General features: G+C 40.4%; 1 protein-coding gene and 1 long non-coding RNA gene across 4 annotated transcripts in view; one reads left to right on the forward strand and one right to left on the reverse strand.

Annotated features, from left to right (window-relative positions):
- Nucleotides 1-22,837, forward strand: part of LOC103465836 (A disintegrin and metalloproteinase with thrombospondin motifs 20) — a 103,894-nt gene that overhangs the window by 59,949 nt on the left and 21,108 nt on the right. For all 3 annotated transcript variants that reach the window (XM_008411017.3, XM_081607866.1, XM_017305348.2), the window contains 5 exons: nt 881-1,045; nt 2,600-2,869; nt 4,350-4,511; nt 5,902-6,078; nt 20,310-20,477. In XM_008411017.3, coding sequence (XP_008409239.1) covers nt 881-1,045; nt 2,600-2,869; nt 4,350-4,511; nt 5,902-6,078; nt 20,310-20,477 — 942 coding nt within the window. The remainder of the gene's footprint in view (nt 1-880; nt 1,046-2,599; nt 2,870-4,349; nt 4,512-5,901; nt 6,079-20,309; nt 20,478-22,837) is intronic.
- LOC145551944 (uncharacterized) lies at nt 10,445-18,543 on the reverse strand. The gene is made up of 2 exons (XR_014087834.1): nt 18,221-18,543; nt 10,445-16,350 (listed from the first exon to the last, which is right to left on the reverse strand). It is a non-coding gene; the product is annotated as an uncharacterized LOC145551944 (long non-coding RNA).

Consider the following 22,837-nt stretch of genomic DNA (forward strand, 5'->3'; position numbering starts at 1 on the left):
TCCACGTCGAGAAGAGCCAGTTGAGGTGGCTCGGGCATCTGGTCAGGATGCCTCCTGGACGCCTCCCTGGTGAGGTGTTCCGGGCACGTCCCACCGGGAGGAGGCCTCGGGGAAGACCCAGGACACGCTGGAGGGACTATGTCTCTCAGCAGGCCTGGGAACGCCTTGGGGTTCCACCGGAGGAGCTGGAAGAAGTGGCTGGGGAGAGGGAAGTCTGGGCCTCCCTTCTGAAGCTGCTGTCCCCGCGACCTGACCCCGGATAAGCAGCAGAAAATGGATGGATGGATTTAGATTTGTTCATTTTCATAATCATGGCTTCTAATGATTATCTCAGTGATTTGGTGCAGAAAGGGAACCCAGCCTAAGTCCAGACTCCAATCCGATGTAAAATCGTTGGTGAAAGTTGTTGTTTGCAAATATTATACATCTAATCTAATTAACCATTAACTAGTTTGTAGATAATAGTTTGCAATAAAATAACAGTCCCTAAATATACGAAGATGGCAGCCAAAAATCTTTAGACATGTATTTGTTGGTTTATCAAATAAAAACCCAATAAATGCAATGAGTTCGTTGTATGAATGCTTTTGCAACTATATGAGCAATCTTTAAAAATCAAGGATTTTGACTTCCATTTGTGTGACGTGACTATTTAACATAATCAGTTATCCAAGTCTGCTTCTAGTACAGTTAAATTCTTTCTTCACAAATTCCTGTAAAAAAAACCCCTAAAAAACAGTTTTCTTTTCGATTAGAGTTGAAAACACTAAATTTGTAATCAAACGTTTTACCTTTCTCCTAATGCTCTGAAGCTTAAAATTTGTGCATTTTCTAATTAATCACTGCCTTCTTTTTTTTTTCTTTTTCTTTTTCTGCGCAGTGCTCTGTGTCCTGTGGGAAGGGGAAGCGTGCGCGATACGTCAGCTGCCGAGACGCTCAGGGCGGAGTGGCTGACGAGTCGTACTGCACTCACCTGCCGCGGCCCCCGGAGTTCTCCGCCTGCTTCAGCCCCTGTGGTCAGTGGCATGCCGGAGAATGGTCTGCTGTAAGTACAACATCAAAGGCTTAGATCAACATTAACAACAATTTAATAAATTATTTTAAAATCTCTCTAAGGGTTTGTTTTGTTTTTTCCATTTAAAAGCAGTACTGCGGTGAAGTTCGTAGTTATTTAACATCATCGTTCAATTTTAAACTGTGATCATATGAGGGGGGAAAAAAAGTCTGTTTAATAGCCCTTTAAAGCCAAATGAACTTCTTTAATGGAAAAAATAAGTCTGTTAAATTTAATTTGGCACATTAAATTGATTTCTCCTTCATTTTCTCAGTCGAAGCTTTACAAATCTTCATGTCTTGAGGCGTAGCAATAATAAGCAGTTTGTGGAAACAATTAGAAGCAACTCTCTGTTGTCTTTGGGCCAAATTCTGGACCTGGAAAATGTCCTAGAGAAATCTAATTAGACAAAGAAGTTCAAATAATTCAGGGCAAGGAGTCTATGTACGGTAGATTAGGCGGTTACTAGCCAGGGATCCAAACTGAATGTCAAAATGTTGAGATTTTTTTTCGGTGCATGAAGGGGGTCAATATCTGGTAAAAACTAAAAAAAAAAAAAAAAACAAGAACATTTTGTTTTGTAGACTAGAGATGCAGTGTTTACCCTACCATTATTTGCCCCATCACAGTGGGTGCTGCACACCCCCAAGGAGACCACCCACACCCCACCAAGAAATGTCATTCACTTTATTAACCTATCTAAATAGATCAAATCATGGTATGTTTCTGTCCCTATGTGGGTGCTTTGCTACTCTCTCAAACTAGGTTTAATGTCGAAGCATTGAACGTGACACGAGTGTTCGTGGCTGTCACAGCATCTGGTCATGACACCTGGTTGTACAATACCTCTGAACTTTTGTAGCTCCTTCCACTTTGGATAATTTGGAGGGTGCTCTTGCAGAACAGGTTCGCCTGCATTGGCATTAATATGATCCCTCATTTTCGGAGAAAAACTGCAGTTCACCAACGGATGGATCGAACACTGCTTGCTCGTGCGCGCTAAATGCAAACGTTTAAAAGTCCGTCCGTAACTCTCCTTTGCTCTAATGTGAGTAGGAGACGAACTAAATCTCCTACCTCTGATATACTTGACGATGGTACAGGAGTACCAAATAAAGCGCTTCATGCCCTACTCTTGACACGCAGCAAAAATCCGGTCATCGCCGAATAAAAACGTTTAACCGAGAAATGCTTCCTCTGGCTGCATAAGACTGAGCTTGGAAAGGAAACACATAAGTGACAGACTTGAGAGAAAGATACAGACTCTGAAACGCCACCAAACACACCACCAGTAATAACCAGCAGTAATAACCAGCAGTATGTGTAAATGTATCATTGCAGATATTTGATGAATGTTGTGATATTAGATACTAAAACCAGGACATTTGTAACACGTCGTCACTTGCCGTAAATTCTTGTATTTTATTTATTTATAACTTGTGCAAAACTCTATGAAGTTTAACATTTTTACATTGGAAAAAAAAGTGACAATATTTTTTTTCCCCCTCTTTTGTGCTTACAAACATTTCCTCCTGACTTTCCCAGTGTTCGGTTACATGCGGCGTCGGACGGACCACCAGACACGTGGTCTGCTCCAACTACCACCAGCCGGTGGACCAGTCTTTGTGCGATCCCGACGAGAGGCCCGCGGCCGAGCAAGAGTGCACGGCTGCTCCCTGCCCCTCCGCCTACAACCGTCAGCACATTTACGAACAACCCTACGGATACCCTCAGGATCCGGGACGTCATCCGGGACACAGCAGCTGGAACGTCCCGTCCGCAGACAACCAGTGGAGGACCGGACCGTGGGGCGCAGTATGTTCAGCACAAATAGCACGTCTTAGAAAAATAGCAGCGAGCGAAAAATAGTGTTTTACCTGCACTTGAGGTATGCGTGTATGTTTTTGTTTTTTGGGGGTTTTTTTTGCGTGCAAAGACGATCTTTTGAACCAATTAGGTTCGAGCGTGAGGGAGCAGATGGGTTTTATCTCTCGAAGCAGAAGGCAAGTGGAGACACAATGAACCTTATGATGTACTTTATGTTCCGACATGGATGTGTTGGTTAGCCTGTGATAAAACAAAACAAAACAAAAAAACAAAGGTTTCCACGATGAAACTCTGACGCAATGAAAACAGATGAAGCAGCAAACATTCTGTTTTTAACCCGTTTGCAACGTTGTATTCGTCAACTTGATTTGACCTTTCATAGTGATTTTATTCTATGTTGAAATTGCCATGTCAGGAAAAAAAAAAATTCTTCTTGCAAACTAATGGTTTTAATTTTAAATTACGCTGTTTACGCAGCGTCTAGATTCAGTCTGTTCTGTCCTCCCCCACATGTAGCCGGTACTCTGTGTTCTCCCTCCCATTAACAGAAGGGATACATCATTATGATTTGATTCAGAGCCATTCGATTAGCTTATGTCAAGGCAGAATCCTCTGACATTTCTTGGAAGACGTTTGTTCATGGTTAGATCATCTTGGCACTGAATGGTTATTGCTGCTTAGAGGCTGAAAAAGATCTTTAAACTACGTCTGTTTCCATCAGTAGATGAAAAATCCTTAGCTATTGTTGTAGGGGAAAAAATATTGACATTAGTTCCCTTTTTTTATATATATTTCTGTGAAAAACTTAAGTGAGCTTTAAAAATCCAAAAATTTAGTACAGTGTGCTTACAAGCTGCATATTGGACACGGAGAACTTTGTGGAAAAACCCCTTTGACCTCTCCTGACTACATGAAGAAAAGAACACACGGAGCTCAAGGAACAAACTCGAAAGCTGATAACAAGACGGAACGAGTTAAATACAGGCTGATACAGCAAAAAAGGGAAGCTTTAAAAGACCTGAGACAGAGGAGGAGCCTCAACAGCTCTGAACGTTCAGCCAAAGCTGCAGTGGAGTGGTGCAGAGCTACGGTCCAGTTAAAGTGCAGACCTAAAACTTTCCTTCAGCTTTAAAAAAACCCCAAAAAAACAAAAAAAGCACTTTATGTTGGTCTATCACATAGATTCCCAATACAATCAAAGTAATTTTGTACAACTAAGGGGTTTAAATACCTTTGCAGTCCTTTCATATCTTTTCTTACCAAGGCAAATAAAAACGGTGCTCTGGCGTGAAATAGTTTGAATTGAAATGAATGTAAACAAACATTAAAGCCGAAGTATTTCCGGCCGAAACTGATCAAAACAATAGAATTTTATGCAGCGCCATGGCAGATCGGAGGGATCGATATATTTAAAGACGCACAAACGGAGCTAAATAATGCATCCTGATGAGCTGCGTGTTTCCTTCAGTGCTCCAGCACCTGTGCGGGAGGCTTCCAGAGGCGAGTGGTGGTCTGCCAGGACGCCGACGGGCGGAGTAACAGCTACTGCGACGAAAGGGTCAAACCCGCAGAGTCCAAGAGCTGCGACTCCGGGCCCTGCCCCCTGTGGAACTACGGGGTCTGGGGAGAGGTGAGACTATATTCTGGGTTACGGTCTTTCCTTGTACCTGACCTTTTTTTTTTCTTTTAATTAGGAATGTATTTTTTATTTGCATTGAAAGGCACACAAAGATTCCTGAGCTCCAAGGATGACTCTGTGTTGTGTGGATGCATGACAACGTCAATGAGCACATTATAAATTCATGTGCCAGGTAGTTTTAGGATCCAAATGAAGGAACATTGGGGGCAGAAACTCAGATCTGTAATTCTTCAACCCAAAGCAAAGTGAGAGTAAGACGTGAACAGAAACTGAAAGGACAGGAATAAGAGCAGAAATATGAGGGTAAAGCATAAATGAGCTTGATGGGTAAAACGAAAGAAGTGCTAGCAAGAACCTGCCAGAAATATTGCTTATCGAGAATGGTTGTAATTGAACTACACATTTATTGATGAGCCATGCACTAAGAATAAGACGACAAGATAAAAAAAAAAGCTAAAGAAAGAGAGACAGAAACTTAAGGAAACCTGCTGAAAATCCTAGATCTGCACAACGATGCACATCCAGGTCTTGAGAACATGCAGTGCCCGGCTCACGAGAGGGAGATGAAAGCTTTCACAGGTTACAAACTGTTTTAAAGAAACTTGTCATTGTCACATGCAAAATATTCCAGTCCAGGTTTGAATTGTCCATTTATTGCAGTTTTTTAATGTTTGTCCCCAATAAACATCGAAAGTCCTCTTTCTTGTGCTTGCAAACTGGAAGAAGATGATCAAATGCAGACTCGCGATAAAACCCCAGAATCTGAGACAGTCAATTGGATCGTTTTGCACTTTGTTGCTTGGAACAAGTAAAAAAAAAAACGCACGTCAGTTTCAACCCGTCTAGCCGAGCCTCTTAAATATCCTCTGAAAACTTTTCCATCAGCAAAGAACCAAATGAAAGATAAAACATCTACCAGGTGCGGTCTGAGACCAAATGTGTCAAACTCAGGGCCCAAATCCAGCCCACTGTACGTTTTTATAACTTGACTTTATGAAAAGAACCTTCAAGGTTGTTGTTGTGTGCTTAAATATTATTTTATCAATCCGATCAGTTTTAATTTGCGTATTGTCAATTCATATCAGCGTGAAAAGATGGCCTGGTGTTTATTACGAGGATCTAAATTAGTTTTATCAAGATGTCCTGCCACAACATTTGGGACCTGGATGTGGCTCAAAACCAAAGTGAGTTGAACACCACTGGTCTATAAGGTGTGTGCTAGATTTCCTTCTTCCGTCTTTTAAAGACTTAACATTCAGGTGCTGTAGAAAGAGAGCCTAGATTAACGGGAGAAAAGTAAAGCCGGCTCGTCACGTCTACGTTCCCAACTAGCCAGAGCGGCACCAGAAGCTTGACGCATTTCCTCCGCCGTTTCCCTCAGTGCACCCAGACTTGTGGTGGAGGGAGGAAGACTCGCCTGGTGGTGTGTCAAAGGCCCAGCGGTCAGAGACTCAACGACTACAACTGCGACGTCCTGGACAAGCCGCCCGACGTGGAGCAGTGCAACCTCCAGTCCTGCCCGGGCGCCGCGTCCTGGCATCGCCGACCGTGGAAGCCGGTACGATAGTACTAATTTCACCTCCAACATTTACTTTCCTCAATTAGGGGGAGGAGGGGGGGTGCATCACTGTGAAAAAGAGAGAGATCGTGTGTTATGATAATGGCTCCAGGCGGGAAACTGTAGGAGTTCCTGAAGTAAATGCCGGGTATCGAGCTTCACTGTTTACTAGCCGACTTCAGCCCACCCAGATGGGCCCCTCAGTGGCATGGTGCTGATTAGAATGCAAAAAAAAAAAAAACAGAAAACATGCAGCAACAATGCTGCTCCATCTACAGCGTCATTAAAAACACATGGAAGGCATTTTGGACTCTAGGCTTCAAATTAAAACCTGTAAATCAGGACAGTGCTGTCCAGCAGTGCCTTCGATTTATGGAGGGAAGTATTTATTTCATATATTAGGCGTGAAGAAAATAATCCCTGCTGTCTTCATCCTGTATCTGCAGTACACAAGTGTATATTTGTGTATAAGAGTTAATATTATGGCCTTTATTGAACAGCAACAAAGGCCTCTCAGTGTATTTTGTGTATGTATCGTTGTACAGTTTGATTTTATTTTTCCAAGTAGCTGGGGTTTTTTTGTAACTGAATATTTAATATTTTACTGGTGCTCCTGGTCAGAACCTCTCCCGTCCCGCGATGGGCAAATACAGTTTGTACAGAGGAACGTAGTTTTCATTCCTGTTTTTGATTGCGCTTGTACTCAAACTGAATTTAAAAAAAAAAACGCTTCATCTCCGTTTGAAGGTCTGGAAAATGTCCAAGTCGTCAAGCAGTTTGAAAAAAAGGTTGAAATGCCGTCCAAGAAATAAGAGTTAAACAGAATAAAGTGCAATTAAATGTACTGTTATTTGACAGTGAGCGTCATAAGGAAAGGCTTTTTTTTCTATAATATCAAGATGTTCTGTTTGGTTAGTGAATCCTTTCCAGTCTGCCTCTGCACTTATCGTTGCAACCCACTGTGAAAATGTATAAAACTCATGAAATGCATGAATTTTTACTGGAGTAGCATAATGTAACACTGAATAACATAGAAAATTCCACATAAATGTTGCATGATGAAGGGAAAAAATCCACATCTTTATAAATAATTGGCTTTTTTTCCCTCCTATTTTACTAGGGTGTATGACTCTCCATTGCCTCCAGAATTGTTTTTTCTTTATTACATTTTCCGTCGAGTTGATTTGTGCCATGCTGCAGAGGTAGCAGGTCACATGACTCAACAACACGTCTTAGAGGATATTCTGGATTTATCTGGGAGATTAGTTTACCTGAAGGTTCGTCTTTGTGGTTGAGTCTATCAAACCAAACCCTCAGGTGGTGCACAAAGTCAACCTGTGACACCACTGGTCTCTTTTAGCCAAGTTCAGTGAAACACAACTGGGCAACTTGAAAATATGTTGGTTTCTCAAACTGGGATGATTCATGACTGTATCACGAGAGCAGCCATGCATCATAATGATCGGAATAATATTAAGAGATGGTTTATTTGTACAAAATTTACTTTCCATCCAAGGCCATCTCAGTCTTCAGACCAAGATCGTTTAGTTAACAAGTTGGGTGAGTTGAAGAGAGCGAAAGACAGAACTGGGACTCTGGACGATGTAGAGAAACTGTGCAGAGACGAGAGTTTAAAGGTTACACCTTCTCTGTTTGCTTCAGTCTTGTGAAATGAGTAGCAGAAGACTAAGAGGTGATATAAAAAGAAGAAGGTATTAGTATTAAAATCAAGTATGTAACTGAATAAATATGCTAAAATTAAAATTAAAGTAGTTTTTTTCCAGAGTGAAATTATGCTACTCCTGTAAAAAAAACAACAACTTACTTTAAAGCAGCAGTAGGCAACTTTTATTAAAATATGCGTTTACATATTTGTTAAAACTGTCACTATGTCCTGAGAGTAGAATGAGACAGATGATGTGTTGCTTAGCGGTGTCGATCATGATGGTGTACAAGCTGCTGCTCATACCCTCCGTCCACACAACGCGTAAAGCCATTCAAGCTCAAGATTGGCAATTTGTTGCAGTTGTGCCAATGGCATAGAAACTACCTAACGCTGCAGGAAAGCGATCTGTCGGTGGTCATGTTATCGAAACGTCAAGATTCTCTCAGGACTCTGTGCTCCATGTGGCTCCATGTTGTAATTTCTCCATCCCATCAAGTCAAAGAAACAGGATTTTCCTAAAATAAGTCAACTTTTGCCTGGGGTTCTCAGCTAATCATGTCGGCTCGGCACTTCAGAAGCAACACCTGCATCACTTATGCAAATGAGTGAAATTTGATACGAACAACATTAGCAGCTTCTGTGTGCTTCTTTAAATAGAGTAGGGAAATGTTCTGGGTATTGTTAAGTATTATCAGGTTTCAAGTTTTAAAATAAAGTATTTATTTCATTACATGGGGTACTATTGACCGCAAATTCAAACATCGGCTCACAGATGCTTTTCCGGTCGTCCGTTGTCGTTTTTTTTTTTTCTGCGTATGGCCAGTTGTTTTTTTTTTTTTTTTTTTTTTTGTTCTGAAGGATTTTTATTCCAAAAATAAAAACATATATAAATATGTACGTATTTATTTCTTTACAACAGATTATTAATTGTTGCAGCTGTAATATTTTTTTCCAGTTCAGACTGAACACTTGACTAAAGTTACTCTCCATTTTTAAACATCAGTTTGTTGGTGCTGGCTCACGTCTCCGCTCTTAACCTCTATTTGTTCTTACTCGGGTCACAACGAAGGCGTTACGACTTTAGAAACACACGATGTCCTGATCAACATGTGCATGTAGTCGTCACTAGTGGCAATAACGAATGTCATAATTCTTGGCTTGTATGTAATAATAACTTGAACAACATGGAAAGTTTTTTTTTTCTTTTTTTGTTAAAAACGAGAGCTGGGTATGTCTCTGTGTTGTCCTGCGATGGATTTGTCCCCTGTCCAGCCTGATGACTGCTTGGATCACCAAGTTTAGTAGCTGTCTGGAAAGGGACTCAGTAGTTCAGGAATAACTCTGTGACCACAGTGGCCCAAACCTGGAATGCTTATATTGTTTGCAGCGATTCAAATTTTACACCACCGTGGATAGAAGAGAGAAGATAGGAGAAGTTGGCCCCCTTTTTTCCTGAAAAATAAGATAAGGCAGCTAAATATTTTTTATAAGAAATATTTACGGTCAAATATTTAGCAGTTTTGTCAACAAGACACTGTTGTGCTCTGTCAACAAGAGCACAATGGTGGTAGCTAAGTGAACAATTACCTCCAAAGTCTTTAACTTCACCTCAGTTTAAAGGATATACAAATATAAATAAATTATTTAAAAATAAAATAAAGAAAACACAGATTTTGTATGTTGTCGTGACATGAAGCCGTAAAAACAAAAAAAAAAAATATTGAAAGCTAAAAAAAACACATCATATTCACATTAATAAACAGTGGATGAAAACTGACTGCCTGGAAGCTCTGTCAGTAAGACAGAGCAGATGGTTTTAGTGGGTTGTAAAAAAAAACACAAAGAACATTCAGATATTCAGCTTTAACACTCAGAAATGATGTTGAGCTGGTTGTCATGGTAACAGGAGAGTTGGAACCGACTACTCTCAGTCTGAAACTATGCAGGTGTGTGGGTATGTTTGCTTGAGGGAGGCGGCCTCTGAACTAAGATCAAACTCAAACAAACTAAGCTGTGATCATGTTTTCAGAATAAACGCTCGAGTTTAATTTACAGTCCTACAAATGAATAAACCTTCCGCGGGCAGTCAAAGGCTGTTTTATCTGAGATGATCTCACCAGAGATCTGGGGTCATTTCTGTAGAGGATACATAGGTAGCTCCCCTTCTTAGTGCTCCTGCTCCTTACTGTTATTGTGTATGTGAGTGTGTGTGTGTGTGCGTGTGTGTGTGTGTTAGTGAGTATGCGAGTATGTTCACTAAAACCGAGCAATGGTGCTATGGTGGTTTCACTCCCACAGCCATTTTTTTTTCCTTTTATACTTTGTGGTCCAAAAACAAAATGAATCAAGTCTACGTTATTGTTATTATTATAATAATTATTTTGTATTGTTTCGGTTCATTGTTTGTTTGTTTTTTTTGTTTGTTTGTTTTGCTATTTATTTCATTCACATGCAAAATACTTAGGTTATGTTGAGCATTTTTATGTAAAATTTATTAAAGAGACATAACTGTAACATTTGTGTTGTTTCTTAACGTTATCCCTATAAGCGAAATAAAATCTGCTTTTGAAAATACTTTTTTTTTTTTTTTTCAAAATTCTCTGATCTCTAAAAAAAACCTCAGTAAGCACATAAAACTTGACAATACTTCAAGGATGTGCATTGCGAGCAAATAAAAACAAGACACAGCACCACACAAAGTCAAATCTTTAAATATGAACAGTTTATTGTTTTGGCAGGGTAGACATTTTTATGACATGCAACTGGATTTGAATGTGCTTTTTTTTTTTAAAGGTTTTATTGGCTCTAGTGGCCTTTATTTGATAGTTAATTGACAGGAAAGTGGGTAATGAGAGAAGGGGGAAGACATGCAGCAAAGGTCGCCAAGGTTGGGAATCGAACCTGCAACAGCTGCGTCAAAGACTAAGGCCCCCATATGTGGGTTGTGCTTAACCCCTGTGCGACCACAGCACACCCTTGAATGTGCTTTTTGATAGGGTGCATGCAAAAAAACAAAATTTGTAATTAAGGGACTTTTTTTCTAGTCATTTAAAGTATGTCTAGTTATTTAGACCCCTGCTGTGTAAAAGGAAGCGATTGATTGATGTACCAATCAATTCAAATCGACCTTCATCGGCCCTGATCAGTCATTAGCACATCACATTGTGAAAATTCAGATTTGGTTTTATGCTATTCACTAATCGCCTCAAATCTAGAAATTTGAACCAAATTCAATCTATAAACAAATTATCCAACATTATGCACTATGATAAGAGTTTAATAGAAGTCAGACAAAGATTAGGAACATATGACTTTGGATACATTCAGATAATATCATAATGTCTTCTCAGTCATATTTAAACTCAATATAAAGAACACACTTCTTTTTATTTTACACGTTACAGAGTAAAAACCAAATCATCTGGTCACAGCACAAGCTAAACCAGGCGTCGGCCTGGAAACTCCTGATTGGCGCATCTCCTTTTGTCTTCATTTAATGTGTTTCACCACTTTGTTTTACAGTTTCCCTAGAGAAAGCTGACCCAGGCAAACATTGACGCTGGGTGGCACATCTGCTTACCATTGCCGTAATAGAGGTCTCAGTAATGCATTTGGCTCCAGACTGCAGAAGTTCGCTTTATTTACCGTAGCAGTAATTGAGATGAATTCGTTTTGGCAAGGGGTTGCACAGCTGAGAAAACCCACTAATCACACAACGCAGACTCTGGGACTGAAGAGGTAATATTGAATAATAATCAAATCATAATTAGTCCCCTTAGTTATCACAACACAATTCGAATTCCTCATAAAACATCTGGGAATGACCAGTTATTGCAAGATGCTAATACAGATGGCTTTTATTACAACGTGAGATAGATTTTCAGTAAATAAACTCGTTTTGCTCAATAAATTAATTTTAGTTATTTGTACAGACAAACAAAACAATAACTAAAGAAAAATGTGGGCTTTGAGTTTTTGAGAAAAAAGCCAAATATGGTAAATTATGGTTTCTTATTATGGCGTGTTGCAGCCTGATCTTGTTTTTAATTATATTGTAAAAGTTATTTATCATATATGTTGTTATTGTGAATGTCCCTCATATTCCTAGTTATCCCTAAATGTTAAATTCTCTCTCTCTCTCTCTGTCTCAATCTTTTTATCTTTCTCTCTTTCTCTAAATCTCCATATATTAGCAAAAATGTGTCAGGAGATCATAATTGTTCCATATGGAAATGATGAGAAGACACCAAGAAATAATCAGATTTATTGCAGACATTTCACAAAAAACAGACACATTTTGAATTCATTTGTCAGAGTTTTGGTTATAAAATATATACTGAGGCTATTTACCTTAAGAAAATCTGGTTCTACTGAAAATCTGGTTCATCGTACCGATATCAACAGGCACCACTTTAGTTATTTATTCCTTCTTATAAGCAAAAACACACCACTTCCTGTTAAATATATGCTTTCCGTGGGGCGGAGGCGTGGCAGCAGAGCGTCTGCAAGCTAATCACAGCACTTCAAATCAATACCACATGTACGCGTCGACATTCCTTGCTCCAGCCGAGGAGCAATGAGCATGAACACTCCTCAAACCTGCCACCTCGGGGTCAGTTGTTTGTGACATCATGGGTCTGGCGTTTCCTGTCAGTCGAGCTTGAGCAACCAAATTAGTAGATGAAAGGTTCTCCCTGGTCCTCTCAAGCACAAGGTTCTCGTCATAGCCTTGACTTGAAGGTGCGTTGGGAGATGGTATTACGCTGTGGCCCCTTTGGGTGAAAGCAAAGTGGTGGCTTGGCCAAAAGATTACAGCAAACCTTGACAAACCTTGGAGGCAGAAAACCAGGTCAGCATTTCCCATTTCTGCATGTTTCTACAGAGACGCAGGCTAAAAACTCAAAAACTTAGGGTTAGGGTTACCAATTGAAGTCTTGCTCTTGCTCACTCTTTTGCAGTCTGAATGAATTACAGGTTTGTCTCAACACATTATATGAAACAGAGTTTTTTGCTTTTTGGAGGGGGAAAAAAAAGAAGCTTCTGACGTCTCTGTACGTAATCAGAATACCAAATCTAAGCATTCAAGGTATCTACACGTCAGGCGGCTTTAAGTCAGGACACTAGGCAGAATAAAACATATGTACCTTTTACAAATTCACACAAAATAGAGATTTAAATGCACAGAATTTGTTTAAATTCCCCTAATTTTTTCCAACAAATAATATCCTAAATACCATATCTCATAATTTATTAGCGATTGCATAAAAAATTCAGTGTAAGGCCGGCGCTCCGGCTGACCTTCCACCAGGACAACCACTCTAAACAAATAGCCAGAGCTTCAATAAAATCAAATACATATGCTGGAATGGCCCAGTCGAAGTCCACATGTAAATCAAAATGGAAAATCTCTGACAAGACTCGGAAAGTAAGCTCTCCATCTGATCTGACTGAGCTTGAGCTATCTTTCAAAGACTATGATAAAGCAAAAAACATCTGTTTGCCACTGTGCAGCTGTAAATTCAGCAAAAGATGATTTGAAAAAGTATTGTCTTGGGATGACTTACCACATAAGACCAGCACACTTTACATTTTTTTATTTGCAAAAGATTTTGAAACCACTGTGTAAGACACTGCAGATTTTATTAATAGCTTTCTGTGCTAACGGTCAATCCCTGAACATACCACTAGGAGAAATTAAGGAGAGGAAGAGAGGAGCCTATGTCGTACAGAGGAGTAAATGTTTTCTCGGGGGTGATCAGGAGCAGATGCAGTGAGACGAAAGGAGAAGAGACGGGGTACCAAGGTCTGGAAGCGTTTACTTTGGGGTAACCCAGGTCTACTGAATGACAGAGGGCATGACCTTGCCTTGACACAGACAGAAAGCATCTGCTTGGCTCCAATCCATTGTGGTATTTATTTGAAATTGTTTATATCTGCATCATACTTGTACAATTTTGCCTAAAATACCGGGTCACCCTTCTAAATCAAGCAGGGACACCACTGACTAACATGCAACAAGCCAACAGCTAACAAGCCAACAGCTATTCAGATTATCACGGTGGGGACTAAACTCATGGACTGGGTTTCCATGGCTGAGAATTTCAAATCAAAGCCTTGTGACGCCAAGTGCCACTATGCAGCAGTATGAACCAGGCAATCACTGGACTCTAGAGCAGTAGACATTTTCTCTGGACTGACAAATGAAGTCTGCCTGCCTGGCAATCCAGTGAATGAGTCTGAATCGTGGTGAAGAACAGATTGTCAAGATCAAAAATCTAGTAGAACTTCTAACGATGCAGCATACAAAGATATTTTTTACCATTTAGTGCTCACTATTATGTGGGGACAGTTTGGGATGGTCCCTTCCCGTTTCAGCCGGACCGCACACCAGCGTGACGCAGTCTGGAACGAGTGAGTTGGACTGACAGAACACCTTAGGGATGTATGAAGGCACAGACTGAAAGTATTCTGATTAGCTGAAGCTGTTCTATCTACAAATACTGGATCATCTCAGTGTCGTGTATATGAGACTACAGTTTTGGTTTTGATGGGGCCTCATTCTCTTTGGACCTCTCAACACCATCAAGCTGATGGCGTAAAATGAGATGCAGCTGATATCCTTCCTAATGGGGAAGACAATGACAGATTGAGTGTTGAACTTCCTGTCAGCAAACAGGGATGTAATAATTCTAAAACTGACGATGTGCAAGATCTTCTGTAGATCTCAGCATGTTTTCCATTAGAGGTTTAACTAATACTTGACCATACTGTTTGACCATGGCAGTCAGCTACCTCTCAGTTTCTGCTTGTACGTCGTCAACGTCACCAGACCACTGTTTTTTTTTTTGTTTTTTTAAATCTCTTTCTCTTTCTCACTGTTTATTTAATGTCACATGCTGTTTTTATTTTAAGTATGTAAAGCACTTTGAAATGCTTTGCTGCTGAAATGTGCTATACAAATAAAATTTGATTGATTGATTTTGATTGATTCAAGGATGTGTGTCGAACATTGCCTCGTTCAGCGTGTTCAATAGACTGAAATACATTTAATAAGGTGCTATTTGTCAAATCACTGACCTATGTGGTGCTTTTTCTCATCTCGGGCTAAAAAGGGACAAACAATACAGTTGTATTGCAGACATTGTGGAACAATGAGTCTTTTTAAGGAGAAAACAAAGGCGTAAAGAGTTGGGTTATTGCAAAAAAAAACTAAACAATGTGATTTGATGACTAAGATTTAGACTCGAAATTCAAGGTCAAGATCCTTCTCTTGCTAGAGCTCTTCAGACTTCCTCATGCAAAGCTGCAGATGGCTGGCAGCCATGTAGATTAGAAATGCAGCAATGTAACGTCGAGCTGGAAGAGGGAAATACTTGAGCACTGTTAGACATTCACTGGAAAATCTTATACCTGGTCTTCACTGTGGATTTTTTTTTAGCTTAAACATACATACATTTTATTTCCTCAGTTAATCAATATTTTTGCAACTATATTTTATGTTGTGCTTGTTTACCAAAAGTTAAACATGTCTAGGTATATGCTTGTAAGATTCTTTCACGATAACGGTGATAACTTTAAATAAAAATACCAGATATATCACAGTTTTCACACCGAGATTTTTAAACAAACTCCGTTTTTTTTTTTTTTTTTACAAATTTAGTTTTTTTTATTGAAAAAATACAAATACTTCTGCTGCTTTTAAAAATTATAAATTTTTAAAAATATTTTAGAATGTTTCGGTATAACATAAGAATAACTCTTATTTGATAATTTTTCAATTTGAAACAAATTGTGGTTTTAAAGTGCTTATTGTGCATAATAAATATCCGGTAACACTTTATTTGAAGGGGGGTGAATAAGTCTGTCATGACACTTTCATAAACATGACATAACATCTGTCATGAACATCAATAAGCCTTCATGAATATTTATGACTGTTGTCATAAAGTGTCATTCTGTAAATTATGACACTTTTAATACAAAGTTGACATTATTCAAAATGTCTGTTATGACAACTTGACATTAACCAAGAAATCATTACTATTTAAACTTTACCCTTAATAACATAGTTATCTAATTTTTAAAGTGCAATCAGTAATTCTTTTATAACAAATTTATAACAGTAATGATCTCATTGAAATCACTTTAAACTATAGGAAATTAATGCAAATCTGCATTTCTTTCAAACTGTACCTTTTTATACGATTGCCTAAACCTGGCTTTTGCTTTTACTTACCTCTTTTCAGAGAAGGAAAAAGGGGGAAAAATGTGTTGTTCTGTCTATTTGCAGCTGGCAGATTTGTACTTACAGTCCTCTGCTGACCGAGTCCAGTCCTGTTTAGCGTCAACCCGGCTGAAGTTTGCAGTACTTACAGTTAACAGTCTGCTAAATAGAAAGAAACAGGAAGTCATTATTTCATGTCATCATCTGTATTCATAATTAGGAGAACGACTTTGCACATCACAACTATGTGAAAGACTGCACGGTGTTACTCCGGGTCGTTTTTCTGCAGAACAGAACCGATCCACGGCTCTTGAAATCCCTCTGCTCCCACGGCCATCTGTGACGTCGTGTGTCGTTTGGACTCCGGTCCTTCAAAACCTTCCTGTAAAAACAAAACCACGAACAGCAGGAAGCTGTGTGTTCAGAATTTGTAGTCTCCACATCTGAGAACGCACGTAAAACGATCGGATGCTGCGTTAAAGTACATTCTGTTCCCAGATGTCTCGTTTGTACGCCGACTAGTGTGTCACATTTGACTTGTAACATTCCACATACAAAATACTGTATGCAACAACTTTGGCAACATTCAGCCATGGGCAAACCTCCAGACTTCCCCTCCTGCAGTCTGTGCAAGTTTACTCTTGCTCTGAGTTCCCTTTAAGAGCCTGTGTACAGTTACCATATGCTTGGTATTAACGTCCTCTTGCATTGAGAGCGTGCCGCAGTGTGACTGGAATTTGACCTTTGCCTGTCTTGCAGGCAGGTTTGTGTAACAGTATAATAGGAAAACCGAGTTCTACTTTTATTCTTCAAACAAACATAAACTGATTGTGGATTTTACAACCTCCGCTGTTAGCCGAGTTCTTAAACAGCGGTATCCTTGTGTTTTATCTTAGTAATGTAGAGGCTTGTTTAACTCTTGAGATTTCCGAAATGCTGCCAACATTTCCCGATCCTGCATGTTTTAAGACAGAAATAGGTTAAAAACTCAAAAAGGGAGGACGGGGTTCCTCTGCTGTTCTCTGCTTAGCTGTTCTGTTGCGTATAGAAGTCTTGCTCTCACTCACTCTCTTGCAGACTCAATGAATTTCGGGCATGTCTCGACACATTGTACAAAACAGAGCAAACAAAAATCTCTCTGTACTTCCTCTACTTTCATCTCAAACATCTCACTCTGACTGAGGCTAGCTAACCCATTAGCTTAGTTTTCTTTTCACAATAATAACTTTCGCACCTCGTCGTTTTGTTGCCATTGTAACTTGGTAGAACTTAATGTGGCGCATTTAAAAGACTTCATTTTTAAAATTTTGGTCAGCACAGTCCCAGTTCTTTTCTCAATCTGTTGGAGTATCTGTGAAGTTCTGCGCAGACAAAGGTGCAGCCTAGATGTTTCTCCGATAGAATCTGTCAGCTGAGCTTACCTGTGGTGAGCTATGCAGTGGGTGGGGTTCACTTGGGGTTTTCCAGCTACCATTTATAGACAAAGACATTTGAAGCACACAAAAAGTCTGAGTACCTCTAAATCTCAAGTAACATTTCTTATGTTAAATGGTTTCAAACATCTGTTTTCAAAAACTCTTCAGGGCTTTTTTCCCCCTATCTTTTAACACTCAATTATGCCATTTGCTCCAGATTTGCATGAGTAAAACTGCTTTCAAGCCGTTAACTAGAGTAATTATGAGCTTTAAGATGAAGCCGCATCGACTTTCTCACTGGAACATTTGTTTCAGCTTAAGAAAAAAAAAGGAGGGTTGGGGGAAAAGAATAAAACTTGTTTCACACAAGTTGTTTTGCTTGGCTGGATTCCGATTGTGGCCGAGTCCTTCCACTTTAAAGTAATCCACATTATGCCCAGATGAGACTCGTTGGATTATACAAGACTTATCCTGCCTGATCATGTGAAATTAATGGCTGTGACGACGTGGGAGGGCAAATCTGCCTCGAGAGAGTTTAATTTCCCGTGTGAGTTGTTGAGTTATGTGTTTTGCTCTTCGCTCGGTCTCGCTGAACATGACAAATCTTCTAAATCTTTCCGACCCTCATCGGTGCGACACATTGCAAGAATGCGACACACACTCAAAAAAACACCCCCATAACTCTAGCATTATTTCTTTACAGGCTCCAGATTTTTTGAGAATTGTGCTGGGATCTAATATTATTTTAAGATAAAAATATGGATTCTAAAGTCCAGATTTATAAAGTTCAGGGGAACATTATTCTTAAAGTAAAAGTAGCAGCTTGTCTTGACCTACCTGTAGAGCCAGCTGTGGATCTTCAGGTCCCTGAGTCCTTGCCCTCGTTGCGGCTCTCGGAGATTCAAGCTGTCCTCCAGTCCCAGGGGCCTCGCCCGTTCTCTCTCTCTTCTGTCTCTCTCTCTCTCCAGCTTTTTCCAGTCACCAGCCCTGATTAACTAATGGCTGACAGATGAGGCTGGCAGGTTTGCGGGAGGAGCACGTCTCCATAAAGTTGCTGTTTTTTTTCCCCCGCCGTTCGACTGCAGATACAGCTCAGCTGGGGGAAGCGTAGCCTGTATGGCTGTGATTTTCTTTCTTCCTCCCTCCTGCTTTCTGCTCTGGTGAGGTGGGGCTAGACCCCTACACCCCACACAACCACCCCCAACCCCCACCTCTTCTCAGCCCCAGAGCGTCCACCCCACCTCCAGTGTGTCTCTTCTCCGCCGAGGAAGTTTTGCTATCATCTATGAGTAAACGTGCAGCAGGTATCTGCGGCGCTAAAGGGGCCAGTCGCCCAGGCTTTGAGGACCCTGTGTTTAAAATGCCTCTGTAATTACAGCGTGCGGGGATGCGTGTTTGTGCAGCGTTTGCCACCGCTCGCAGCGACAAGAAAAGGCAGAAGGTGGCTTTGTTGGAAAGGGCACTCTGACCTTGATCCGTTTTTCAAGATTAGGGAAGTACCAAAGTCTCATACCGAGAGGTCATCGTCGTATATCACAGCCGCCCGTCGTTACGCAATCCTTCTGAGGTCATAATCAGTGTTACAATGAAACATTATGCTGTTTATCTGGACTGGAAATTATGCATCTCGTGTATTTTATTCCAGCTCTCCCTTTTTGTGGTGGCTGGACAAGTTGGGGGTGGAGGCTCACTCATCGGGCAGAAATTGGTGCCCTAATTACCGCACGGCCACACGGGAACCGAAATCTCTTGAAAAACTTTGTCAGCTGTCTCAGGTTGTTTTTTTTTTGTTTTTTTTCCAGAGCTGTCATCACAGTGTCTGGTTTTTATTCATTATGTTTTCTCCTTTTGAGGTGCTTATTACTACCAGATGATTGTCTCGAAGAGTGTGTATGAATCCTTTCCTCTCATTCGCAGCAGCTCTCTAAAGTAAGTCCTCCGCTGACAGGTTAAGCAGCTAAACTCAGTGTGAGAGATGTTTGTCAAGAGCCTTTGAAGAAAAGGTTAATGACGTCTTTATTTCATTAAAGAGAACACACAACGATTTGTCTCTGGATACATACAATTGTGATTTGTGATCAAAATGACAAATGAGGTCAGAAATGCTACAAAAACAGAAGTCATCAAGAAAAAGACAAAGCAATGTTTGCCATGATGTGATTTTGTTTCTTTTGTTTCTTTTTTTTTTCTTCAGAAAATCAAAACAGGAAATAACAAAAATCAACTAATCTTATAAGAAACATGTCTTGTACAGAACCTGGGCTGGAAGGTCACTAAGTGAGGAAGAGGTCATTACTCAAAAAAAATAAAAAATTTAAGAAGCCAAGTCACTGTTTACAAAAGCACTCATGGACAAAGTTTTATCTTTGGAGACATTTTCTGTAATTTGATGAAGAAAAAATTGTGAAATCTTTTGCTAATATGTGGAGGTAATAAGGAGAAGCTTACAGGCCTGAGAGAATCCTGACTGTTTGATTTGGGGGATGTGGGGGGTGGGGGGGTGGCAGCCTCATGACGTTGTGGTGTTTTGCTGCAGGAACACTAGTGAACTACATAAAATACTTCGCCTCATAAGGAAAGAACATGTCAAGCTATAAAAGCAACTTCTTAAAGACGGCAGCCAGGAAGTTAAAAGCTTGAACACAAAGAACAGTGACCAAATTAGGTCTCCACGACAACAAAGTCGGTGTTTTCCAGTGGCCACCGGAAAGCTTTGATCTCAGAAGGAGAGCAGCTGACTCGCCTGACTCGACTCCACCGGTTCAGTCAGGACAAACAGACCAAAAGGGCAGTGGAGGACACCCAAAACTTCTGACCCAAGTCATAATTTTAAAAAGCAATTGAGCCAAATACTAGGGAAAACCACATTCAATCTTCTACATTCTCTGTTATCATTGACATGCTTTTTTGTTTTTTCTCTTCTCAGTGTTCGGTGAGCTGTGGCCGCGGCACCAAGCAGCGGGAGATAGCCTGTGTTTTCCAGAACCAAACCCAAATAAAGGATGCGTACTGCGGCCATCTGCCCCGGCCGCGCGCGCAGAAGGCCTGCCGAGCTCGAGGATGCCCCGCGTGGAAAGCCAACAGGTGGCGGGAGGTACGTTTGCTCTCCTTGCTGCTCCACGACCCGCTGAATATCCGGTCCGGCCGCCGGCGCTGCTGCAGCCGCAAAACGGAACGGAAACCCTCCTGGAGGCTGCAGATGTGGAGCACGCAGAGAGCATCTGTCGAATCCCAGCTCAGTTTATTTCTGTTCAAGAGTAATGTGTCCTTTTTCTTTTTTTTTTCTTTTCTCCCCCCCATCCCCAAGCGTCACCCAAACACTCCCGGCTTGAGTTGCAAAACTGTTTACACGTCGTATCTGAGGTTTTCACTTCAGGTTTATTAGTCTGACAAAACGTTAGAAGTCGTTCTGTAATCAGGCTTCAGGCGGGGCGGGCTCCTCTTTGAATCCAATTTTTGTCGGAAAACACACAGCGCACTCGCGTTCTGTCACACACACCGTCTTAATAAAGTCTGATCAACTCGGAGGTGCAGGTGCGCCAGACGCAGCTGAGTGCGACCTCTCGAAGCGACTTAGATGAGATGTTGGGAACGGTATACGTTATGATGGCAAGTGTTTACACGAGCTGGGCTTTTTTCACATTTTCTCACAAGATTTTCTGGCAATAGGCCAACGCAATGGAGATCATTATAGTCACTTTTTTTTTTATGGATTTTTTTTTTTGCTGCATTTACTGCAAGTTTGTGTGATATTTCTCCACTAACTTTACACAGCTAAACACTAAATTTCTTGCCCTTTATATAAAAAAATAAAACAAACAAAAGTTCAAACCCATCGCATATTAAAATGTCTATAAACGTCAATTCTCAGTTGTTTTCAATACTGAATATTGATTCCTAAACCACTTTCCACATTTTTGTTTCTGAAAACCACGTCTTTTTTCCTTCCACCTCTGAATTATGCGTCGGGTTGGACTGTCACATAAAATCCCAATGCACCGAAGTTTGTCATAAAAGGTCAGAAGTCTGAATCAATTTTCCGAGGCTCTGTGTTATTATGCGTCACTTCTGAGAGAGCAAAGGCTGACCGTAGGCGCAGGTAGAAAGAAAATGAGATTTTCCAAAACAATTTTTGTTTTTCCACATTTCTTCTTTTTGAACACGCCTCGACTAAAGGAAACATTTCAAGATAGAAAATCGCCGTGGATAAACCTGACCTTTGGACTCCTGCCTCGCCTCAGGCTTTACGCATATCTTCCTCCCCTCTCACTTTTGCTCCCACTGATGTCTGGAAGCAATCATCCCTGCCCCCCTCGATCCCCAACATACCAACAGTTACCATGAAATCCTCATCTGGCCCCAAAAGACATGTTTTATATCTTAATATTCATGCATATGACAACTCTGAAACCACAGCACCCAGTGGGACTCATTCCATCGCTACATACCAACTTTATGTCATTCTGACAGAAGGCGTGTAGTAAAATGCTTAAAAAGACTCTGGGATACACATTAGGATTTTTGATGGTCGTCTTTTATTATTTGTGAAATGTTCAGTGTAAAACATTTAAAGAATGTGAATCCCATAACCGACACACACGAAGCACATTTTCCGATTCTTTTAAAAGACTTTCCACCTCATTTGGTGTTTCTCTCTTTTCTGTCCTACGATTTTGCTGACATAATTTGTTATACTTGGAGTTAAAGGAGCAGTCCGACTGTAAAGGTGCTGTGGTGGTGGGGCGTTACCATCGAGGCTTCAGCGCTTGAGATCCTGTGTTTAGACTAACATAAAATATATTAGTGAAGTGGAAGGATGGTGAAATTAATAATAATAATAAAAATAGCATTTTTATTCCGCTTCCCTGAGCCAATACTTGCTAAAATCTGTTTTTACTGTAATCATAGCAGCAAGTCTTTCTTTGGGGGTTAGGTCTCTACAACATTCAGCTCACATTTCTGCCAGTTCTTCTTTGTAGAACAGCTTACAAAGATGGATAGTTAGGTTTATCCATCCAGTCAGATCGGATGGTGTGCATCAAATATAAAATCTCACCACAGACTTTCAGGTGGATCAAGGTCTGATCTTTAACTGGGCAGTTTCGTACAGGAGCATAATTTTGCAAATTGTGCACAGAGAGCCACCACAAAAGTCTTTAAAAGTATTTGTAAAAAAAAAATAAAATATTGCATAGGCTTTCCCATCCCTTGGCATGAGGAGCCTCTTTGATTAATATTTATTAGAAACATTTGCTAATGGGGGAATTTCCAAAGTCAACTCTGTATTTTAGTTAGGGGTGACAGATTTAAGGGGGCTGAATAGTAACAGATTACATACTTTTCCTTTATAAAAACTATGTCTCGTATTGATTCCTCTTCACACCTGTAAACTATGTTCTGTTGCTCTATCTCATACTGTAAAATACATTACAGTATTTTACAGTAAATTTAGGC

This window comes from Poecilia reticulata, chromosome 6 (assembly GCF_904066995.2).
Source record: "Poecilia reticulata chromosome 6, P_reticulata-male-v2, whole genome shotgun sequence".
Classification (NCBI taxonomy): Eukaryota; Metazoa; Chordata; class Actinopteri; order Cyprinodontiformes; family Poeciliidae; genus Poecilia; species Poecilia reticulata.